The sequence below is a fragment of the Heteronotia binoei genome, chromosome 5, assembly GCF_032191835.1.
Source record: "Heteronotia binoei isolate CCM8104 ecotype False Entrance Well chromosome 5, APGP_CSIRO_Hbin_v1, whole genome shotgun sequence".
NCBI classification, from domain to species: domain Eukaryota; kingdom Metazoa; phylum Chordata; class Lepidosauria; order Squamata; family Gekkonidae; genus Heteronotia; species Heteronotia binoei.
The window spans coordinates 24,823,528-24,845,235 of record NC_083227.1 but is presented as its reverse complement, the minus strand read 5'-3'; the positions used below and the strand labels follow the sequence as shown (position 1 = coordinate 24,845,235).

Sequence of the window (21,708 nt, the reverse complement as noted above, 5' to 3'; positions counted from 1 at the left end):
GAAGCCTGCTCCACTGAGGAACCACGCTGTCAGGAAGTTCTTCCTAATGTTGAGCTGGAAACTCTTCTGACAATTTCAACCCATTGATTCTGGTCACTGAAGACCTGCTGGGGCTGGTGAAATTAAAAGGAACATAGACAAACAGCCCACTGTGTTTTAAGAATGAAATGGTAGTTTCCCCCCAAAGCAGCGTGGTGTAGTGGTTAAGAGCAGTGGACTCTAATCTGGAAGAAATGGGTTTGATTCCCCACTCCTCTACATGCAGCCAGCAGGCCCAAGTTCTCTCAGAATTCTCTCAGCCCCACCTACTTCAGAAAGCACCTGTTGTGGGGAAAGGGGAAGGGAAGGGGATTGTATGCCACTTTGGGACTACTTTAGATAGTGAAAAGTGGGATATAAAACCCAACTCTTCTTCTTCCTTGTGGTAGTTCCCATTCCCGCTGGGAGCTGTCAAGCCAAAAGTCTCTGGCCACAGTGTACCAGACCATGACTTCATATTTTTCTGGCCAAAGGAGACCTCTCCTCTTCTTTGTGTTTTCTAGTTCAGCTTAGGGATAGCAAACCCACCCCGCACCCCCAAACAAAAACGCAGTAGAACAGATGAATGATTTTTTTTTTTTTACTGAGTAACATCTGCAGATCATGTAGCTATTGGCGAGGGGAGGGAATAAAATAAGTTGCCACCTCAGGAAAATGTCATGCAATATATTGTACTGAAATAACATTTTCTTTATCAAGAGGCACACAGATAAGGAAAATTAGAAAGGAGCCTGGAAACCTGCAAGGAACACATCTTCCAAACAGAGCAAAGGGCAAATAAAACTTCACATGAGACTTCGTATTTAATTCTGCCTCTCAGGCCTTCAAAAGTGCTTCCTAATAACTTAAAAGTACTTCCTCAAAAAAAAAAAAAGAGAGAAAATGACACAGCTTAAATATTTAAAGTATGAACTGCATATTGTCGCTAGCAATCCAAGGAACAAACCTCACATTGTTTGTAGACTTAAGTGGCCCTCGAAAGAGCTGATGAGATCCAACACGGCCATATTTTCCCATCTTAGTCTCCAGGTTTAGAGAAATTATTGACTCGGGCCATTAAGGCGCCTAATACCGAGTTCCAGAAGTGCCCAGAGTGAGAGGGCCCCCGGAATATGACATCATCCAAATGTGTCTGAAGCTTTGTCTTAAAAATGAACTCCTTCAGAGCATGTAGGTGAGCCAGTTTCTAACAATAAAATTAAAAAGAGCAAAATAATAAAAGGATTAGTGTGTTATTAGAACAAAGCGTTAACTTGAGATTCAAGAACATGCAAAGATCAGACACCTGATTTCATCAGCGCACACATTTTTTTTTTTTTTTACAAAAAGGACAATATTGTTCTTCGAGTTTCAGATTTAGGAGACGAAGGAGGAAGAGGATAAGGGGGAAACTGGCAGCAAGGATAGACGTCCACATGTTTTTAGCGGCACAGAAGGCCATAGATTTCTACCTATCTATCAAGATGGGAACACAAAGCCATGGGCTGTTGTTTTTTGAAAATCTTTTAAAAGTCTTTGCAAAAACAAAAAAAAAGTTAATGGGGATTACGCAGGGTGATAAACCAAGCAATCTAAGTTTCTAATTATGGCAGGCTTTCTCCTCCCCCCCCCCCACTATTCATTCATTCATTCATAACTTCCTGTTCACTGTTTTTCTCGTCGCTGTTTGTTCTCTCGGGTGCAGGAACCTCTGCCTCACCCCCCCGACTTTTCTCTCCCACATGGACCGTGTAATGCCTGTGAAGCTCTGATTTGGAGCGGAAGTTTTTCCCGCAGTCCACGCACAGGAATGGCTTGGCTCCCGTGTGTGTCCTCTGATGAGAAATGAGGTTGGAGTTGCGGTTGAAGCTTTTCCCGCAATCCGCACAGGTGTACGGCTTCTCCCCTGTGTGGATCTTCTGATGCCTCGTCAGGCTGGTGCTATCGCAGAAGCTCTTCCCGCAGTCAGAGCAGATGTACGGGGTCCCCCCTGTGTGGACTCTCTGGTGCCTCACCAGGCTCATGTTCGAGTAGTAGCTTTTCCCGCACTCGGTGCACTCAAAGGGTTTCACCCCTGTGTGGGTTTTCTGATGGGTAATGAGGTTGGAACTCCAGCGGAAACCTTTGCCGCACTCCAGGCACGTGTACGGCATCTCTCCCGTGTGGATCCTCTGATGGAGAGTGAGGTCCGCCTTCCGGCAGAAATTTTTCCCACAGTCGGCGCAATTGTACGGTTTCTCCCCCGTGTGGATCCTCTGGTGGATTCTCAGCTCTGACCTTTCGCAGAAGCTAACCCCGCATTCAGGACACTTGTACGGCTTCTCTCCCTTGTGGATGATGGAGTGGCGGATCAGATGCGACTTGACGCGGAAGCTTTTCCCACAGTCCAGACACTGATAGGCTTTCTCCCCGGCATGGATTCTCTGGTGGATGGTGAGACCTGAACTTTGGCAGAAACACTTTCCGCAGTCCAGGCACTTGTACGGTTTCTCTCCGGTGTGGATTCTCTGGTGTCTTACGAGGCTGGTGCTGTAATTGAAGCTCTTCCCGCAGTCCAAGCATTTATACGGCATGTCACCCGTGTGGGTCACCTTAAATTCAATTATGTCCGAATTCTCCACCAAGCTGCTCTCGTTCTCCATGTGCTCACTCTTTACTGTGTGGATTCTCAGTTGGCCTGCACTTTCCCCTGGAGACTCCTCACTTTTGTGAAGCTTTTCTATTTTTCCACCTGGGGAACTCCTCTGAGGATCCTCTGGCCCTTGCCAACTTCCAGAAGCTTCCGTCTGCTCCTCACTTTGGGAACCTTCCTCTACTGTGCTGCCCATCGGAACCCCATTGGTTTCATCCTCATCAGAACCGCCACGCCGTTTGCTTCCTTCGTCCTCAATCGCAGTCAGCAGTGGTTCTCCTGCTGGAGTGATTAAAATGTGAATTAAAATGTGGAATTAACTGCTAGAGGACGGATTGATAGCCACAGAAATAACATATTTAAAAAGGGATTAGTTCAATTCATGAAGAAGTCCATCAATGGCTACTAGCTATAGTGACTAAGGGGGAACATCTGCATTCAGAGGCACTAATCATCTGAATCCCAGAGCCTGGAGGCAACTTTAGGGGAAGGCCTCAGCGTCTCTGCCTTGTTGTTGGCTGTCCAGAGGAACTGGCTGGCCAGTGTTGGAGACTGGATGTTGGACTAGATGGACCACTGGTCTGATCCAGCAGGGCTCTTCTTATGGTCTCCTGTCCAACTGTAGTAAACAAATAAACAGCTACTAGCCATGGTAGCTGAGGGGAACCTCCATATTCAGAGGCACTAAACCTCTGAATCCTAGAGCCTGGAGGCAACATTAGGGGAAGGCCTTGGCCTCTCTGGCCTGTTGTTGGCTGTCCAGAGGAACTGGTTGGCCACTGTATGAGACAGGGTGCTGGACTAGATGCACCAACAAGCTTTGTGAATCCCTTTCCTTGGCCACAACATTATCCCCCACTGGCAGACAAAGATTGTGCCTTTTGAGAAGACTTCTTTCAGACAAGCATTCTGATGTCACTTATCAGGGAACTAGATTTGGGTGGCATGGTGTAGGGATAAGAAAATCTTTTTTTAGCTCAAGTAGTGGAATTTTAACATTTTATTCCTTCAACATGAATGTTTTTAAGAGCCCCGTTGCGCAGAGTGTTAAAGCTGCAGTACTGCAGTTCTAAACTCTGCTCACAACCTGAGTTTGATCCCTGGTGGAAGCTGGGTTTTCAGGTAGCCGGCTCCAGGTTGACTCATCCTTCCATCCTTCCGAGGTCGGTCAAATGAGTCCCCAGCTTGCTGGGGGGAAAGTGTAGATGACGGGGGAAGGCAATAGCAAACCACCCCATTAAAAAAGTTTGCTGTGAAAACGTGAAAGCAACGTCACCCCAGAGTTGGAAATGACTGGTGCTTGCACAGGGGACCTTTCCTTTCCCTCAAAATCTATTTTATTGTATCCTGATGGTTTGTATACTGTTTATTGCCCTATGCGGCATTTTATCCATGGGTATTTAAGTTCTGGTCTTTCACCATAATAAAGCCTTATCCTATCCCAGGGGTGGTCAAACTGCTGCTCGGGAGCCAGATGTGGCTCTTTCACACATATTGTGTGGCTCTCAAAGCCCCCACTACCCTGTCAGCCAGCTTGGAGAAGGCATTTCTCTCTTTAAATAACTTCTCCAAGTCAAGCTAGCTGCTGACTTGGAGAATGTATTTAAAGTTGCTTTCTTTCCCCCTCCCTCCCCCTCCATCTATTTGCCTTCCTTCCTGCCTGACTTCCTGTCTTTCTTCCGGTTCTCAAACATTTGATGTTCATGTCTTGTGGCTCTCAAACATCCAACGTTTATTCTATGTGGCTCTTCTGTTAAGCAAGTTTGGCCACCCCTGTCCTGTCCTGTCTTGTCCTATCCTATCCTATCTCCCTAAGAAAAACCCAGAGCAACTTACACCAGGGGTGTCAAACATGCGGCCCAGGGGCCGGCTTGTCTTTCTGTGTTTCATCCTAAATAGGACCTCTCTGCTTCTCTCTCTTGAGCCAATTGGATGTAGAGCCAGTTTGTCATAATGGTTAAGTGTGAGGATTCTTATCTGGGAGAACCAGGTTTGATTCCCCACTCCTCCACTTGCACCTGCTGGGTTAGCCATAGCTCTCTGGTCTCTGAGTTAACCTGCTGGCCTTGGGTTAGCCATAGCTCTGGCAGAGGTTGTCCTTGAAAGGGCAGCTGCTGTGAGAGCCCTCTCAGCCCCACCCACCTCACAGGGTGTTTGTTGTGGGGGGAGAAGTTATAGGAGAATGTAAGCTGCTCTGAGTCTCTGATTCAGAGAGAAGGGCAGGGTATAAATCTGCAATTCTTCTTTAATTCTTCTCTCTTATTTGGGCTTGGAGCTGTAGCAAGTTAACCTCTTTGAAGTTAATCCATTCACAAATGTACCTCCATGAATATGTCACGTAGGTGTGCTTCTGTTTTTGTAAGTCAACTTTCTTTCTCTTGTCACCACCGGAGTCAGATCATCTTTGTAATCGGTGTGAACGGCGTTTCCCCTTAACCCAGAAACATAGAGGGTGGGGGACACTATGAAAAAGCTTCTGTGCTTCCAAAGCAAATGCTTTCTTTTTCACATTTAACCCAACAGATTGAGCTGACCAGGGCTATTTTTGTAGCAGGAACTCCTTTGCATATGAGGCAACACCTCCCTGGTGTAGCCAATCCTCCTGGAGCTTACAGTAGTACTAAGAGCCCTAAAAGCTCTTGGCGGACTGGCTACATCAGGGGTGTGTGGCCTAATAGGCAAAGGAGTCCCTGCTACAAAAATAGCCCTGGAGCTGACCAGTATCACCAGAGCAATATCATCAGAGCAATACCCCTGGACTGCTCCCTCTTTTCTAGCCCCCCAAACTCAGCCACAAGGCAGTTCTTACCCATCAAGTTTGTACCCCCAGAGCCGTCCTCAGGCTTGGCCTCTCTGGAGACTCGCTTTGCCTCACCATGCAACGAAGCCTGCTCTGCCTTGAGGAAATTCGGGATTTCTTCTTTTAGCATCCCCTTGACCTGAAAGCAGAAATGAAGATCCCAATTAGAAGCCCAGGAAAGGGGATTGCTGTTAAAACGGCCGCTCTCGGCTACATCAGGCGTGATAAAAGGGGGAAAGTCCAGAGTACGTATCTGCCCACGGATAAAAGGAGGTACTTCTTTACCCAAAGGGTGATTAACATGTGGAATTCACTGCCACAGGAGGTGGTGGTGGCTACAAGCATAGCCAGCTTCAAGAGGGGATTAAATAAAAATATAGAGCAAAGGTCCATCAGTGGCTATTAGCCATAGCATATTATTTGAACTGTCTGGGGCAGTGATGCTCTGTATTCTTGGTGCTTAGGGGGGCAAAGTGAAAGGGCTTCTAGCCCCACTTGTGAACCTCCTGATGGCACTTGGGTTTTGGGGGGGGTTTGGCCACTGTGTGACACAGAGTGTTGGACTGGATGGGCCATTGGCCTGATCCAACATGGCTTCTCTTATTTCTTATGTCAGTAAAATCAGTAATTTTGACCCTTTGACTAGTTTCTATCCCTCAGCCGTGGACTTTGTTCTCTGTATGTCATTTCTTGGATGGTGGGGCACAGGGCTTTTTTATAGCAAGAACTTCTTTGCCTATTAGGTCACACACCCCTGATGTAGCCAATCCTCCTTGAGCTTACAGGGCTTTTAGTACAGGGCTTACTGTAAGCTCTTGGAGGATTGTCTACATCAGGGGTGTGTGGCCTAATATGCAAGGAGTTCCTGCTATAAAAAAAGCCCTGTGCTGCTTTTATGGTTTAAAGCAGAGGTGGCCAAACTTGCATAATGTAAGAGACACATAGAACAAATGTCAGATGATTGAGAGCCACAAGACATGAATGTCAGATTTGTGAGCCACAAGACAGCAGGGAGGAAGGAAGGAAGGAAGGAAGGAAGGAAGGAAGGAAGGAAGGAAGGAAGGAAGGAAGGAAGGAAGGAAGGAACCATAGATTTATAACCCACCCTTCTCTCTGAATCAGAGTCTCAGAGCAGCTTACAATCTCTGTTAGCTTCTTTCCCCACAACAGACACCCTGTGGGATAGGTGGGGCTGAGAGAGCTCTCACAGAATCTGCCCTTACAAGGAATGGCTGACCCAAGGTCATTCCAGCAGCTGCAAGGGGAGGAGTGGGGAATCAAACCCGGTTCTCCCAGATAAGAGTCCGCGCACTTAACCACTACACCAAACTGGCTCTCTAGAAAGGAAAGGAGGGAGGAGGGAGAAGTGGAAAGAAAACAACTTTAAATGCATTCTCCAAGCTGCTGGCTGGCTTGGCCTGGAGAAGTGATTTAAGCCAGCCAACGGGGCAGTGGGGGTTTCAAGAGCCACACAATATGTGTGATAGAGCCTCATGTGGCTACCTAGCCACTGTTTGGCCATCCCTGGTTTAAAGCCTCTCTAATAGATAGTGTTTGAGGATGCAGAATGTTGTTTCGGGCTGTTCTTTTGTGGCTTGTTTTAATACTGGTAATTCCTATCTTATCATTTTCAGAGGGTAGCCATGTTGGTCTGTGGTAGAACAGGTCCATTTGAGGCCAGAAGCACCTTAGATACTGACAGAGAAACCACAAAAAAATCGTGTTGGTTTCTACTGGACTCAAATCCTACATCCTTGTTTGGGGGATTTTTATTATACTCCCCACCCCCTCTTGGTGATCCCCCCTGAGCAGTTCTCTGGAGAGGCAGAGGATCAGTTGTCTAAATAAAAAAATCCCCTCCAAAGATGTAACCCTGCCTTCTGTTAACAGACTGGCTAAAATGAAATGCTTTGGCTTGTCATGTAAAGGACTGTAAAAGGGAGGTGCCGTGCAATCCGCAAGGCGGAGGGCATTAGGGAGACAAGGCGGTGCCAGAGGGACCATCAGCGAAGCTATGCCCTAAATCTATTCAGTTCAGACCATCCAATTTGGTACCGTCGAACCAAACTGGCAGCAGCTCTGAAGGATGCAGGATTTTTTTAAAAGTTCTTTTTCAGCACTCGCCAGTGGAGATCTTTTTTTTGTTTTGTTTTTTTTAAGATTCAAAAATTCTTTATTGTGAATTCAATAAAGCGTTACAATAAGGGCAACAACAAGCATTTGCCACTGACATTCGTACAGTGATTGATCAAATATGGAATATGAAATAATAAAACTGGAAAAGAGAAAAAAAATTATAAAAAATAAATCAAGCTTCTATAATAATGTGATTTTGGAACTATATTATGTTCAGCCATATAACTCATTAAAGGATACCATACTTCCACTACTTTACTTTCATATTGGCCAATAGGTGAATCTGAAAGATTGTAGGATAATTTATACAACGCAGAGTGTTCCCAGATTTTTTTCATGCCATTGCTCTATAGTTGGAGGGGAGGAAGCTATCCATTTAGCGGCTAAAGTTAGCCTGGCTGTCGAAATTAAGATTGATATTAATTCTGCTCTTTTCTTATTTAATTTAGGATCTATACCTCTATTGAGGAGTACGTTTTCTGATGTAGGGTTTACAGTGGAGATCTTTTAACTGGGAATGTTAAGGACTGAGCCAAGGAACCTGGCTCACTTTGCAGAGTAGACAGAAAGTTCCTGTCACGACGCCTTCCACATGCAAAGGCAGAGCTCAAAGGACCATACAAAACCGCCGTCTACACATCCAGGTGGTCTGAAGCAGCGGAACCAAGTTTGAGTCCAGTGACACCTTGAAGACCAACCGAGTTTCATTCAAGGTGGGAGCTTTTGGGTGAAGAAACGTGCATGCACATGAGAGCTTATACCTGGAACAAAACTCGGTTGGTCTTCAAGGTGCCAAACTTTGTTGCCTTCTCCATCCATCACACCGAGTGTTGCCTGCTCTGACAGTGCAGCTGCTCTTTATTTATTTATTTTATTTTGTTTGATTCGTATCCCGCCCTCCCCGCCAAAGCAGGCTCAGGGTGGCTTACATGTTTATGTATACACATGAAATATAAAAGTATGTTACAACACAGAAACATAAAATCATAAAAATTAAAACATTTCAAGTGCTATATTAAATTACGGATGGCAATCTGTTTGATAAGATGGATAAGTTGCCCAGTCTGTTTTTATATCACGATTTACCATTCTGCTGTTCCAGCTGGATGTTCTGTATAAAAACAAGATCTTAGGTTCATGCTAGAGGTGGTCCGGATATTTTGGAGTCTGTTGTAGTTTGTGATCTTAATTTACAAATGCCTGGTGGAAGAGTGCTGTCTTACATGCCTTGCAGAACTTTGCGAGCTCTCGCAGGGCCCTAACCTCCTCAGGGAGTTCATTCGACCAGCATGGAGCTACAACAGAAAAGGCCCTGACAATTTAAAAACCTGGGCGCAATGCACATCGCAACAAAATCATTGGCAAAAAAACTGTGAGAAGATTTTCTCGGAAGAACAATGGAAATCAGTATGGAAAAGCTCTTTATTTAAATCAAGATCCTCTTACATTAGAATCCGAAACTTTAAAGTCTGGTCCAGGTGGTATTACACGCCGTACAGTTATGTTTTGTAGTAAATTGATTCCAAATCCAAGTTGTTGGAAAGGATGTGGGGAAATAGGCACGCTAAAACATTGTTGGTGGGACTGTCCCACAACAAAATCATTTCGGAAATCAGTACTAAAGATTGCTATGGAAATAATAGGCTGTGATATCCCTTTCCTACCTGAGTCGATGCTTCTTAATATGTGGAATAAGAAACTTTGTTCTAATTTGAATTTAGAACTACTCTCTATTTTATTAATGGCGGCTAAAATTAATGTGGCACAATGTTGGAAATCTGACAAAAGTCCTAGTACTCGTCAATGCTTTGATAAAGTCTGGGATCTCTTGATTCAAGATAAGTTGGCATCCTGCATTTTGAAATATGAAAATCCATTAGCAGATACCTTTGTCGAAAAATGGTTTGTTTGTTTTTTTTGCATACATAAACGAAAAACCATTGTCCAATTCATCTATTCCAACTAAATATTTGGACTACATTCGGTATTAATTGGATCTACGAATATGTTGTGAAAATGTAACCTGAATTAATTATTTTTCTATGTCATTTTTATTTATGTTTCTGTTTTTGCACTTTTTCTGTATGTTGTATAACTGTATATACTTAGTGTTGGTTTTACTGTGCTAAAAAATAATACAAACGTGAGTTATAAAAGAAAAGAAAAGGCCCTGGTTGTCATGAGCCTGGCCTCTTTAAGGTCTTGAGGCTGAGGAAGGACTTTCTCAACATCTGCTTCCCAAGACTATTTTAACTGGAGATCCTGGGGGCTGAAAGCATGTCTATTTGCATGTGAACAGGGGCTGCCCCTGGGATCCCAAATCATCTGCTCCTTTTGCTGATTTCAGGTATGCCTCACTTTTCTCTCCAGCCGAAGACCCATGGGGGCTTACAACATTCTTCCTCTCCTCCATTTTGTCTTCACAAGAACGCTGCAAAGTACGTCAGGTGGAGAGGGAGTTCTTCCCTACAATCACCCATGGCTCGCAATTCAATTCTGTAGCCACTGCAACATGCTGGCTCTCCTTGGGACAGGAGAACCATTTTGCCTGTGTAAATGCTGAAACTGATTCCCTTATATGAACATATGAAGCTGCCTTCTACTGAAACAGACCCTCGGTCCATCAAAGTCAGTACAGTCTACTCAGACTGGCAGTGGCTCTCCGGGGTCTCAAGCTGAGGTTTTTCACAACTACTTGCCTGGACCCTTTTTAGTTGGAGATGCCAGGGATTGAACCTGGGACCTTCTGCTTACCAAGCAGATGCTCTTCCACTGAGCCACTGTACCTCCCCATATAATGCTATAAGCCTTGGTTCCAGAGACATAATCATGTGGTCAAAGAAGATGTTTGAAACACGCAAAGATAGAAACCTAGGAAGCGTGTTACCACGTTACTGAATCTATACACATGGATAATCAACAGAAAAACAACTTTTAATTCATTCTCCTAAACCTACATTTAATTCAAAGAGTTGGCTGCGTATACTGCAACCTTTACATGTTGTACCATGAAGTATTTGCTGTTTAAACCTGGCAAACATTGCATGTTTTTCTGAGAAGTAATTGTTGTTAAAAAATTGACTGCTATGCTTTCCCTTTAAACGCCATGAACATAAATACTCAACACACTGCAGAGTGCAGTCAACAGCGCCGGCCTGAAGCTGCATGGCGCTCTAAGCAGGCTCTCTGTCCACTGCCCCCCTGCTGCCGCTCTTCCTCTCTGCATGGTGCCGCAAGGCAGCACAGTGCTCCATTGCATCTCCCCACCAAGCTACATCGAAGCTGGTCCCTCTCGGCTTCGATGCGGCTGGCGTAGCATCTTATCCTTTGAGGAGCCTTCAGGAGAAGAATCACTCCCCCTCCTTCCTGAAACCAGAGGTGAGGAGAAGTGAAGGCTCCTCTTGCAGGCTCTTGAAAGGATTAGAAGCTGCGCCAGCCCCATCGATGCCGGTAAGGAGCAGCCTCGGGGCGCTCCTCTGATTGCGCCGGGGGGGAGAAGCACAAGAGAGGGTGCGGGCGGCAGCAGCAGGGAGGCAAACTAGGTGTTTGCCACGGGCACCGGGAGGGGGGAGCTCAATTCGGTGCCCCCCCCACCTCCCAAGGCAACTGCCTAGTTTGCCTAGTGGGCCATCCAGCCCTGACAGTCAAGCACTGATATGTTTATGGAGAGTGTGTAATTCTTATATTAAGCTGTGATATACTAGTTGTAATTATTGTCTGTGAAGTATATTGTTCCACAGCCTCCTCATGCGTTGCTCTCCTTGGGACAAGCCTTGCTCTTACCTGCTCATCTTGGCCCTCTGATACCCGATTCCTTGGCTGGAACCCTTCCGCCAAGGTCACCGCCTGGGCGCAAGTCTTCGGGCAGCTTTCCATGACCCAGCTCTGGATCTCTGGCGGCAGGATGTCCAGGAATTGCTCCAGGACCAGCAGCTCCAAGATCTGCTCCTTGGTGTGCCTCTCCGGCTTCAGCCACCGGCAGCAGAGGAACCAGAGGCGGCTGCAGGCCTCGCGGGGTCCCTCGGCCTCATGGTAACAGAACTGCCGGAAGTGCTGCCGCTGAATCTCCGAGACAACCATGTCCTCATCCGGGACCTCTTCCTTCATTTTCTTAGAGAAATCCTCCATCTTAGAGGCCTCCTCACCAAGCCCTGCCTGGGTCAGGGCCTCCTGCTCCTCTGAGGGCCACTGGCTGCTGCCTGCCTCTCTTCTGAAGAAGGTTGGAGGAGTCCGAGTGCCCTCCAGGCAAGAAGACTTCAGAACCTGGGGAGTCCTGCTGTCAGAGCCAGGAGATGCTACTCGTTGGGGGACTGTCTGCCTCTCTCGGGTGTCTCTCAGTGGAAGCAGCCCCAGTTCAGGGCTCTGTTGAACTTGGTCTTGCCATCGTGGTACAGAATCTCCAGAGCCCTCAGCCTGAGGGACACCAGGAGCTTTCTCCCACTCATCCCGCAATATGGGGTCTTCTACCTCCTGTTCCTCCATTTTTTCTTCCAGCTTTGGGCCTGCCCCTTTCAGTCTCTCTATTACCTCTTCCGTTCTGGAGTCTACCGACCCCAGTTCCTCCATTTCATCCCCCAAAGCAGGGCTCGCCACCTCCAGCGCTTCCGTTTTTAGACCCAGAACGAGGCCTGCCCCCTCTGGCTCTCCCCCTTCCCTCTCTAACAGCCCCTCCTGCTTTAGTGGCATTTGGAACTTGGCCCCCAAGCCACATGGTATTCTGTGCTCAGCAGCCATTTTGTCCGAGGCCAACCGGTTACCACAGAAATGTCTTGTGAATTCTCTCAGGGCTTCTTCAGGTTACAGCTGTTTCCAGACTGAAAGGAGGCTACGGATAAGCAACAATCCCATTCCAGAGGGGTTATCCCTGAAGAAAAAGGCATTCGGTTATGTGAGACACTTGACACCTCCACAAGAAGCGGCTTAACAACAACAGAATAAAAACAAATGCACATTACGAAGACAAAAAATCAGTGACAATCCCATGATTATGGAACAACTTCCCTTGGTTGGTGATCCTGGCTTCCGATCATTAGAAAGCCCCCGAGATGCTTTTATTTAGGGCTTCGACTAACTGGGGGCGGCGAAGGTTTGCTGTCAAGTCACAGCTTTCTTATGCTGACCCTGTAGGATTTTCAAGGCAAGAGACGTTCAGAGGTGGTTTGCCATTGCCTGCCTTTGCTTAGCAACCCGGGACTTCCTTGGTGGTCTCCCATCCAAATTAACTTCCAAGATCTGACCAGATCGAGCTAAATCAGCCCTAAATGGTGATTTTTAAAACTTTGGTTTTATGTATTTCTATGTAGTCTGTTTTATTTTTTTATTATTGTAAGCCACCCTGAGTTTCAGAAGGAAGAAATGCAACTAATACATGCCTTAATGAAACAATCAGTAACCTATCGAACTGATTAACAAGGCAGAGGGAAAATGACAGCACAAAACAGCAGTGCAACATTTGCAGGTGGTTTGAAAGGCACAACAAAATAACTTCACCCAAGTTCTGCCACTCGTGCCAACTCCGTGCCGAGCAGCCAAAGCCCAACCTCATAACCTGTTCCTAATCCTTACTTTAAATCTCCAAAAATCATGTACTGGCACATTTGGATCCCACTTTTCCATTAGCAAGGGCCAATTAGGGAACCAGGAACAGCCATGAACCCAGATAAATTAATCTGGATGAAGCAGCTATGACCTATGAATGCAAGTTCAAGATGACACTGAAAAATTATACAGTGTGTGTGTGGGGCAGGAGGGGGTGGGATTGTCAGCATGCTGATTTAATCCACTGTACCTGCCCAGAAAGGGAAAGGAGGTGGCTCAGTGGGACAGGCATCTCCCACCCACCCACTGAGGGCACCACATTCTAGCCCTGGTACCTCCAACCACATGGACTAATCCGGTAGATTTATGAATGCATAAAGAGCACTGGTGGATTCACAAATAAGGCACCTGCTTTGAATACAGAAAGTTCAGGAAAAGGCCTTTTTAGATCCAGGATTGGATGATGCCAGTCATATAGGGTGGGTAAATTGAGTTACAATACACCCTTAGTTTTTCCTGTCATTAAAAAGAACTCAGGTTTACCCATTTAGGTAATGGTTGAGGAGGTTCTGTTTCATTGTATCTGAGGAAGTGTGATAAGAGTGGATATAAAGAAGGGGGGAACCCACACCTACAATTGTTTTTTCCCCCTTGATTTTCTTCACAGGTTTCCCAAGACAAACTAGGACAGGGGTAGGGAATGTTGGCTCTCCTCTCCAGATGTTTTTTGCCTACAACTCCCATTAGCCCCAGCCATTGGCCATGCTGGCTGGGACTGATGGGAGTTGTAGGCAAAAAAACCATCTGGAGAGCCAACATTCCCTACCCCTGAATTAGGAGAAAGATCTTTGGAGAGTTCTCAGCAAGGATTGTGACAAAGAATACTGAGAGCCAGTTTGGTGTAGTGGTTAAATGTGCGGACTCTTATCTGGGAGAACTGGGTTTGATTCCCCACTCCTCCACTTGCACCTGCTGGAATGTTCTTGGGTCAGCCATAGCGCTCGCAGAGTTGTCCTTGAAAGGGCAGCTGCTGTGAGAGCCCTCTCAGTCCCACCCACCTCACAGGGTATCTGTTGTGAGGGGGGGGAGTTAAAGGAGATTGTGACCGCTCTAAGATTCAGAGTATAGGGTGGGATATAAATCCAATATCATCTTCTTCTTCAACTGCTGCACATTTTTTTAAGCTGAAGTTTCCAATGGACAGGGTTTTGCAAGCAGCTCCTGTGCTGAAAGCTTATACTATGAATAAAACTTTGTTGGTTTTAAACGTGCCACTGGACTCAAACTTTGTTCTAACTGGCTGAAGTCAGCACTTCCGACATTTTACTCGTTTATTATTTAAGTATTTTAAACATTTATTAGCTGCCCTTCCATCCCGTGGATCCCGAGGCAGTTTGCAATATAAATAAAACAATTATTGCAATTTTACTTATTTATTATTTAGGTATTTTAAACATTTATTAGCTGCCCTATCCTGTGGATCTCAAAGCAGTCTGCAATACAAATAAAACAATTATGAAACACACACAATTGAAAATGCCCCAACTGGGACTGCCAACAAGTAAAAACGAAATTAGTTTTAAATTGACAGAGAAGGTGAAATTGACAAGGGTGGGGGCGTGGACACACTCAGGATAGGAAACTGACATGGGTGGGGGCGTGGGCACACTCAGGAAAGGAAGGCAGAACTGAACGAAGGAAATTATTATTGTTATTATTTTTAAAAGATCCTGTCAACTGGATGCGGGAGGAGGGGGTTGCTACAGGGAAGTCAGCCCGCCTACACCTTTAAAAGACTAATTTTTGAATGGCAAAGAGGAGGAGATGCCCATCTACTGAAGCCTTTTTAAAAACAGGGGTCATAGAGGACACCTGGAGAAGAGTCCTGTGTTGACTCAGAAGCTTGCACGCTTGGGAACTGCTTGCAAAGTTATTCTTAGGTGCCACACACTGCTTGTGGGGGGGAGCTGGCTGGCTGGGGGTGGGAAATGTTATTCTGGTCTTCCAGCCTTTTTCTCTCTGGCCAAACTAGCCTCCCCTCCACACATTGCATTCCCTGCAACTTCCCCCTTCCCCTCCAGAGCCCCCTTCCCCACTTTAAGCCTCCCTAACTCACCACGCGGCCGCCATTCACCTCCTGCTGGGCAGCGGCTGAGAATTCCAACCGGAAGGAACTCCGGCAGGTTGTCTGTGCGGTTTTTTTTTTTTTTAACAGAGCTTTGAAGTCCCCCCCCCTCTAGCAATCTCATTCACGGAAACTCGCTCGTCTTAACTCTTTCATAGTGGAAGAGCATTGGAGTGACGAGGGGGGTCTCTCCTTTAGGCTTGCGAGGGCCAAAAAACAGCAGGAAGAGGAGGGAGAGGGATTTTTATTTAATGCATTTTTATTCCACCACAAAGGATTCAAAGGGGGCTTAACGCAGGAAACTGTCAAAGACTATCAAAACAAGGGGGGAAGAGGAGATATTCGGTGCTAAAGCCGGGTGCTTTACCTGGCAAAAATAGATCTGCCTACATCTGTTCTTGGCAGTGAAAGGAGACAGAGTTGATTTACTAAAGTCTTGGCAACAACAACCCTGTGAGGTGGGTCTAGCCAAGAGTGTGTGACTGTTCCGAGGTCACCCAGCAAGCTTCCAGGACTGAGGTGAGAGTCAAACCTGGCTCCCCTAGATCCTCACCCAACACTCACTACAGCCAGTTTGGTGTAGTGGTTAAGTGCCTGGACTTTTATCTGGGAAAACTGGGTTTGATTCCCCACTCCTTCACCTGCAGCTGCTGGAATCGGCTAGGGTCAGCCATAGCTCTGGCAGAGGTTGTCCTTGAAAGGGCAGCTGCTGTGAGAGCCCTCTCAGTCCCACCCACCTCACAGGGGGTCTGTTGTGGGGGGAGAAGACATAGGAGATTGTAAGCCGCTCTGAGTCTCTGATTCAGGGAGCAGGACGGGGGTATACATCTGCAATTCTTCTTCTTCTTACACCCAACAATCACTACACAACACAAGGACCCTAAAGGAGGGGTGTCAGTTATGCTGTCCGGGGGCTGGATCAGGCTCCCAGAGGGCTCCTCTCAGGCCTGTGAGCAAGTCTGCTTCCTTCTCCTTGTCTCTTGCTTCCTTCGGCATCACCGCTTACTTTGGCAGGCTTGCTCAATTGCACAGGAGCTACAAAGCAAAGCATCTGTTTTCTCCATTGGCTGAGGCTCCTCCCTTGTGGAGGAAGCGGGAGAGGGAGACCTTTTCCAGGCCCTCTCAATCGCACAGCTGAACTACTGAGCCAAGCCTATCTTCCTTCTGTTAGCTGAGGCTCCTGCCCCTCCTAGTTTCCTGGGGAAGGTAGGAAAGAGCCAGAGCTTCCTTTGCCCAGTTCCCTGGATCCCACAGGACAGATACAAAGAAAGCACCTTTTTTAAAAAAATGCCACTTCCTGGCATTACATTTGATGGCACGCATGACCTGGCCCAACATGCTCTCATTTATGTCACATCTGGCTCTCATAACAAATGAGCTCAACACTGCTGCCCTAAAGGATAAAGTAGACGAGGGAGTGACACTAAGAAGATTTTCCCAAGAAATCCATCTTGAGTCTCAGTGAGAAAGGTTCACTATAAACAGGGGTGGAATTCTAGCAGGTGTTCCTTTGCATATTAGGCCACACCCCCTGATGTAGCCAATCCTCCAAGAGCTTACAAAAAAGAGACTTGGAGGATTGGCTACATCAGGGTGTGGCCTAATATGCAAAGGAGCTCCTACTAGAATGCCACCCTGACTATAATTTACATAAAATGAATAAGTCCTCAAACACGGTGCCCATGGTAGCCATGACGCCTTCTGTGGCTGTCCACCAAGATGGCATCCCTGCTGAGCTCCTTTCCTTCCCCAAATTCTGCCTTCCCTCGGCTGCCCCCACCAAATCTCCAGAAATTTCTTAACCCAGAGTTGGCAACCTTAACTACACCTCAAGGTACCTGAGCTCCTGGCGGTAGAAACTTTTCCGCTGCCAATCGCTGCAACTCAGGCCCCTGCTAAACGGAGAGGAGCCGACAACTCTCTTGCTGTTTCTCAAACACCAGCCGCCTCCCCGGATCGTTAATGAACAGAGGCTCTTGTGTTTGCCTTCAGAGCAGCTGTGCGCTAAGCTCAACGCACAACAGGTGGTTCTTCCCCAGGGGTGCCTCTGCGGGTGACCCCTCCCGGCCCGCCAGAGTTGAAAAGAAATACATCTAGGGAGGTGAGGGATTTATGCAGGGGTCATTTTGTAGAAAAATAGATGGTGGAGCTCATTAGCATAAATCATTAGCATGTGCTGCCCCCCCCCTCCCGCACCAGCCAAAAGCAACCTGATGCAAGAAAGGAGAGCCCTGGGTGAGCAAGGCCTACTTGGGCTGGCTAGAGATTTAGCCAGCCCAAGCAGGTCTCGCTCACCTGAGACTCACCTGGGCTGCCCCTCCCCAGTCAAAAGGCCAGCAAGCCACCCATCACCCAAAATCACATAAGAAGTGGAGAAAGGGTGGTGTGGGCTTCTCCAGGGGTTAATGGGGGCTGCTGGGGGTGTGGCAAAGCCCCTGGTGGCTGGCTGGCTGCCCACTCTCCTAATCCAGGGATTGTTATGCAGCTGCTTCAATGGACAAGGTCGGTGGGGAGGAGGGGGAACCCTCAGAAAGGTTCAGGAGCTATGCTCCTATGAACTCCTGCTGAATTCAAGGCCTGGATTTATGGAAGGAGAGGAAAAAGAGGAAGAAGAAGAAATTGGATTTATATCCCGCCATCCACTCTGAATCTCAGAGCAGCTCACAATCTCCTTTATCTTCCACCCCCACAACAGACACCCTGTGAGGTGAGTGGGGCTGAGAGAGCTCTCACAGCTGCCCTTTCAAGGACAACCTCTGCCTGAGCTATGGCTAATCCAAGGCCATTCCAGCAGTTGCAAGTGGAGGAGTGGGGAATCAAACCCGGTTCTCCCAGATAAGAGTCTGCACACTTAACCACTACACCAAACTGGCTCTGGAACAAAAAGAAATAATACTTTTTCACCTTGGATAGATCCCAGCTGAGACATTCAGACATGCAGTGTTTTCACTGGGCCAGGAGAAACATATCCTGTCCCTTGAAGAGAGGCACTGTGGGTGGAACTAGGCAGATGAAGCTTTTCACGGCCTGAAGGGAAATCCCATCCCATGAATCCTCTGCTCAAGGGACAAGGTGTCTTTCTCCAGGCCTGTGGGCTGCCCTGCACTTGTGGCTTTCTCTTCCACCATCTTATCCTCTCTCATAGGTTCGCCAACTGCTGCTTTGGCAATTCCCAGAGACTCAGGATGGAGCCTGAGAAAGGCAGAGTCTACCCTACGAAGCTGCCATTTCCTCCAGGGGAACTGGTCTCCATAGTCTTTTGATTTATTTGTTCATTCGTATTCTGCCCTTTCCTGCGAGTGGGCTCAGGGCGGGGAACAACAAAAAGTTAACGCAATTAAAAACGACAAGCTAAAGCCATAAAATACAATGAAACAAATATCATGTATGTGGCGGTTTCCATTGGGCGCATTCTATATATCAGTGCAGCAGTGGGCCCAGAGATGGAATAATAGATTAGGATAAGATTGCATCATGACAGGCAAGAGAGGCCAAGCAGATGGAAATAAGGACGTCCGCTGCCTCAACTGAAGGCCTAGCAGAATAGCTCAGTCTTGCAGTCCCTACGAAATGGCATCAAATCAGGAAGGGCCTGGATCTCCACAGGAAGCCGATTCTGCCAGAGCCGAGGCTGAAAAGGCCCCGGCCCTGGTAGAGGCAAGTCGAATGTCCTTTGGGCCAGGGATGGTCAGCGGAACACAGCGATCTCTGGGGCGCATATGGAGTCTGGAAATCAGTTGTAATTTCAGGGGAACTCCAGGCTTATCTGGAGTTCGGTGACTGTGGAGTTTTGTCGACTGTGTGGGAGGCTGCCAAGCCTTTGGTCCTCTGCTCTAAGTTCCCATTCCCCACCACCACATGGAGGGGGGATTTAAAATTAAAATAAATTTTAAAAAATTAAAAGCTCACTGGCATATATGTAATGTAAGAGCTACGTAGCCCATTCAATGACAGCACTTCTGGGGAATACCTGGAAGTGACAGCAGCAGCTCTAGGAATTACCAGAAACTCTAAAGTAATACCATAATTTCCAGTGATTCCTAGAACTACCACCATCACTTCCGGGTATTCGCTGAAAGTGATGTCATGCGGGTGACAATGACCTCTGTGAGACAAAACACCCCTGATCCCCCCTCAAGGCCTAATGTGAATGGTAAGGAGCTTGTTCCATCCTGTAGGGGTCGCTAATTGGTCTCTCTGCCTACACAGCCCTTATCACCTTCAAGGCCAGAGTTGGAAATGTGGTGATTACCGTACCTTATCTTGAGAACCTGTGGCCCACAGGATGGAAGGGGAGGAAAAAAGAGTGATAATTTTCTAGAGGGTTCCAGCAAGAATGTGTCCTGTCGTTGTCACCTAATGCTGCCTGGCAGAAAACACACACACACACACAACACCCTATAATTAAGCTAAGAGCCTGGAGAAAAGAGGCTTGCTTGGATTCTGATGGGCTGAAGCGGAGCTTTTTTTCTGGAAAAAGAGGTGCTGGAACTCCCAAGAGGAAAATGAAAGAGAAATACACAGGTGCCCTTCATGAACTTTTAAACGTTGTTCAAGAATTTTGTTTCCACAAAGAGGTTCCAGAACTGCATTCTACTGCGCTCCCTCAGGAAAAAAATTCCTGTGCTGAAAGCCTGGAGTATAATGCTAACATTGCAAAAGACAGCAAGGCAGAGAATGCTTAAACTGAGGCCTTTGACTTTTGACTTAACATTTGTGCCATCTAATGCAAGTCCTCAAAATGTGTTAGATAGCTAAGCTAGTTTTCTTGTTTTTTGCTGTGTGACTTTAGAGCAGGGGTGGCCAAACCTGTGTAATGTAAGAGCCACATAGAAAAAATGTCAGATGTTTGAGAGCTGCAAGACATGAACATCAGATGTTTGAGAGCCACAATCCAGGAAGGAAGGAGGGAAGGAAGGAAGAAAGGAAGGAAGGAAAATAGATGGGAGGGGAGGGAGAGGTGGAAAGAAATTCATTCTCCAAGCCACCAGTCAAGAGACAAATGTCTTCTCCAAGCCGGCCAAAGGGTTGATGGAGGCATCAAGAGCCACGCAAGCTGTGTGAAAGAGGCACATGGCTCCTGAGCCACAGTTTGCCCACCCCTGCTTTAGAGCATTGTGTTGCCTGTAGATCAAACTTTGTTTTGAGCGAAATTAAATAAAACTTTGTATAATCCTGAAGGGGATTGGTGACCTGTGTACAACAACCCTGGGGACCCATGAGGTTCAGTCCTGGACTCCTTGGAAATGCTGACAGCCACTTGGAATTCAAGCAGCAATTTTTCTGCAGTTTGGCCAGGGATCCTGGGTTGCTGTTGTTGTTTTTGCCATCTTCTGGGCATGGAGCAGGGGTCCCTGGGGGTGAATGGGGGGTGGGGGAGGTGTTTGTGAATATCCTGCATTGTTCAGGGGTTTGGACTAAATGACTCAATGCCCCTTCCAACTCTATGATTCTATTCCTTGACACCCTCCTACATAAATTCCCGAACTCCCACCATGGAAGTGACATCACACCACTGTCGATGACTGCCCCCCTCCATGTCCCCATCCCCTCTCTCCTGGTGGTTGACAGAGCTGGCAACTCTTCTGCTTTAACTCTTTTTCTGGCACGTTAAAGAGAGGTATAGAATAAATGGGTGAAATGCTATAGCTTGTTTACAGGGGTGGAATTCTAGCAGGAGCTCCTTTGCATATTAAGCCACACACCCCTGATGTAGCCAGTCCTCCAAGAGCTTACAAAAAAGAGCCTCGTAAGCTCTTGGAGGATTGGCTGTATCAGGGGTGTGTGGCCTAATATGCAAAGGAGTTCCTGCTAGAATTCCACCCCTGCTTGTTTATTAGTTTTCTTACTTACCCAGAAATAGAGGGGGGGGAATGAGTCCTGAGGGGGTCTCACGTCCAGCTCCATGTGCCTGATAGCATCATAAGAACATAAGAGAAGCCATGTTGGAAAAGGGCAATGGCCCATCCAGTCCAACACTCTGTGTCACACAGTTTGTTGTTGTTGTTCAGTTGCACAGTCGAGTTCGACTCTTTGCGACCCCATGGACCAAGCCACGCCAGGCCCTCCTGTCTTCCACCATCCTCCGAAGTCTACTCAAATTCCTATTAGTTACATCACGAATTAGATTAGTATCACACAGTGTTCCCCCACAAAAAAACCCAGGTGCCATGAGGAGGTCCACCAGCAGACCCAGGACACTAGAAGCCCTCCCACTGTTGCCCCCCAACCCGAAGCACCAAGAACACAGAGCATCACTGCCCCAGAAAAAGAGATCCATCAATACGCTGTGGCTAATAGCCACTGATGGACTTCTTGGGGAGTTTGACTACAGCGGTTCACCTGTCTACCTTTATTTATCAATAAATTAACTTGAAAAGTTGCTTTAATCATCAGCAGTTTTGATGCAAACAATCATCATGCCACACAGGAGTTTGCTGCAAAGGAATTCAAGTTAAC

At 47.0% G+C, this 21,708-nt stretch overlaps 1 protein-coding gene across 2 annotated transcripts; it reads right to left on the bottom strand.

Moving 5' to 3' along the window:
• Nucleotides 1–1,256: 1,256 nt before the first annotated feature.
• Nucleotides 1,257–17,252, bottom strand: LOC132571241 (zinc finger protein 397-like). Of its 2 annotated transcripts, none has more exons than XM_060237974.1 (4): nt 17,088–17,252; nt 11,370–12,450; nt 5,460–5,589; nt 1,257–2,932 (listed from the first exon to the last, which is right to left on the bottom strand). In XM_060237974.1, the coding sequence occupies exons 2-4, from the start codon at nt 12,318–12,320 to the stop codon at nt 1,662–1,664; spliced, it is 2,352 nt and encodes a 783-aa protein (XP_060093957.1). In that variant the 5' UTR covers nt 12,321–12,450; nt 17,088–17,252; the 3' UTR covers nt 1,257–1,661. The 2 variants fall into 2 exon arrangements, with proteins under 2 accessions (XP_060093957.1, XP_060093956.1); XM_060237973.1 differs by lacking the exon at nt 17,088–17,252 and adding an exon at nt 15,241–15,331.
• Nucleotides 17,253–21,708: the final 4,456 nt, after the last annotated feature.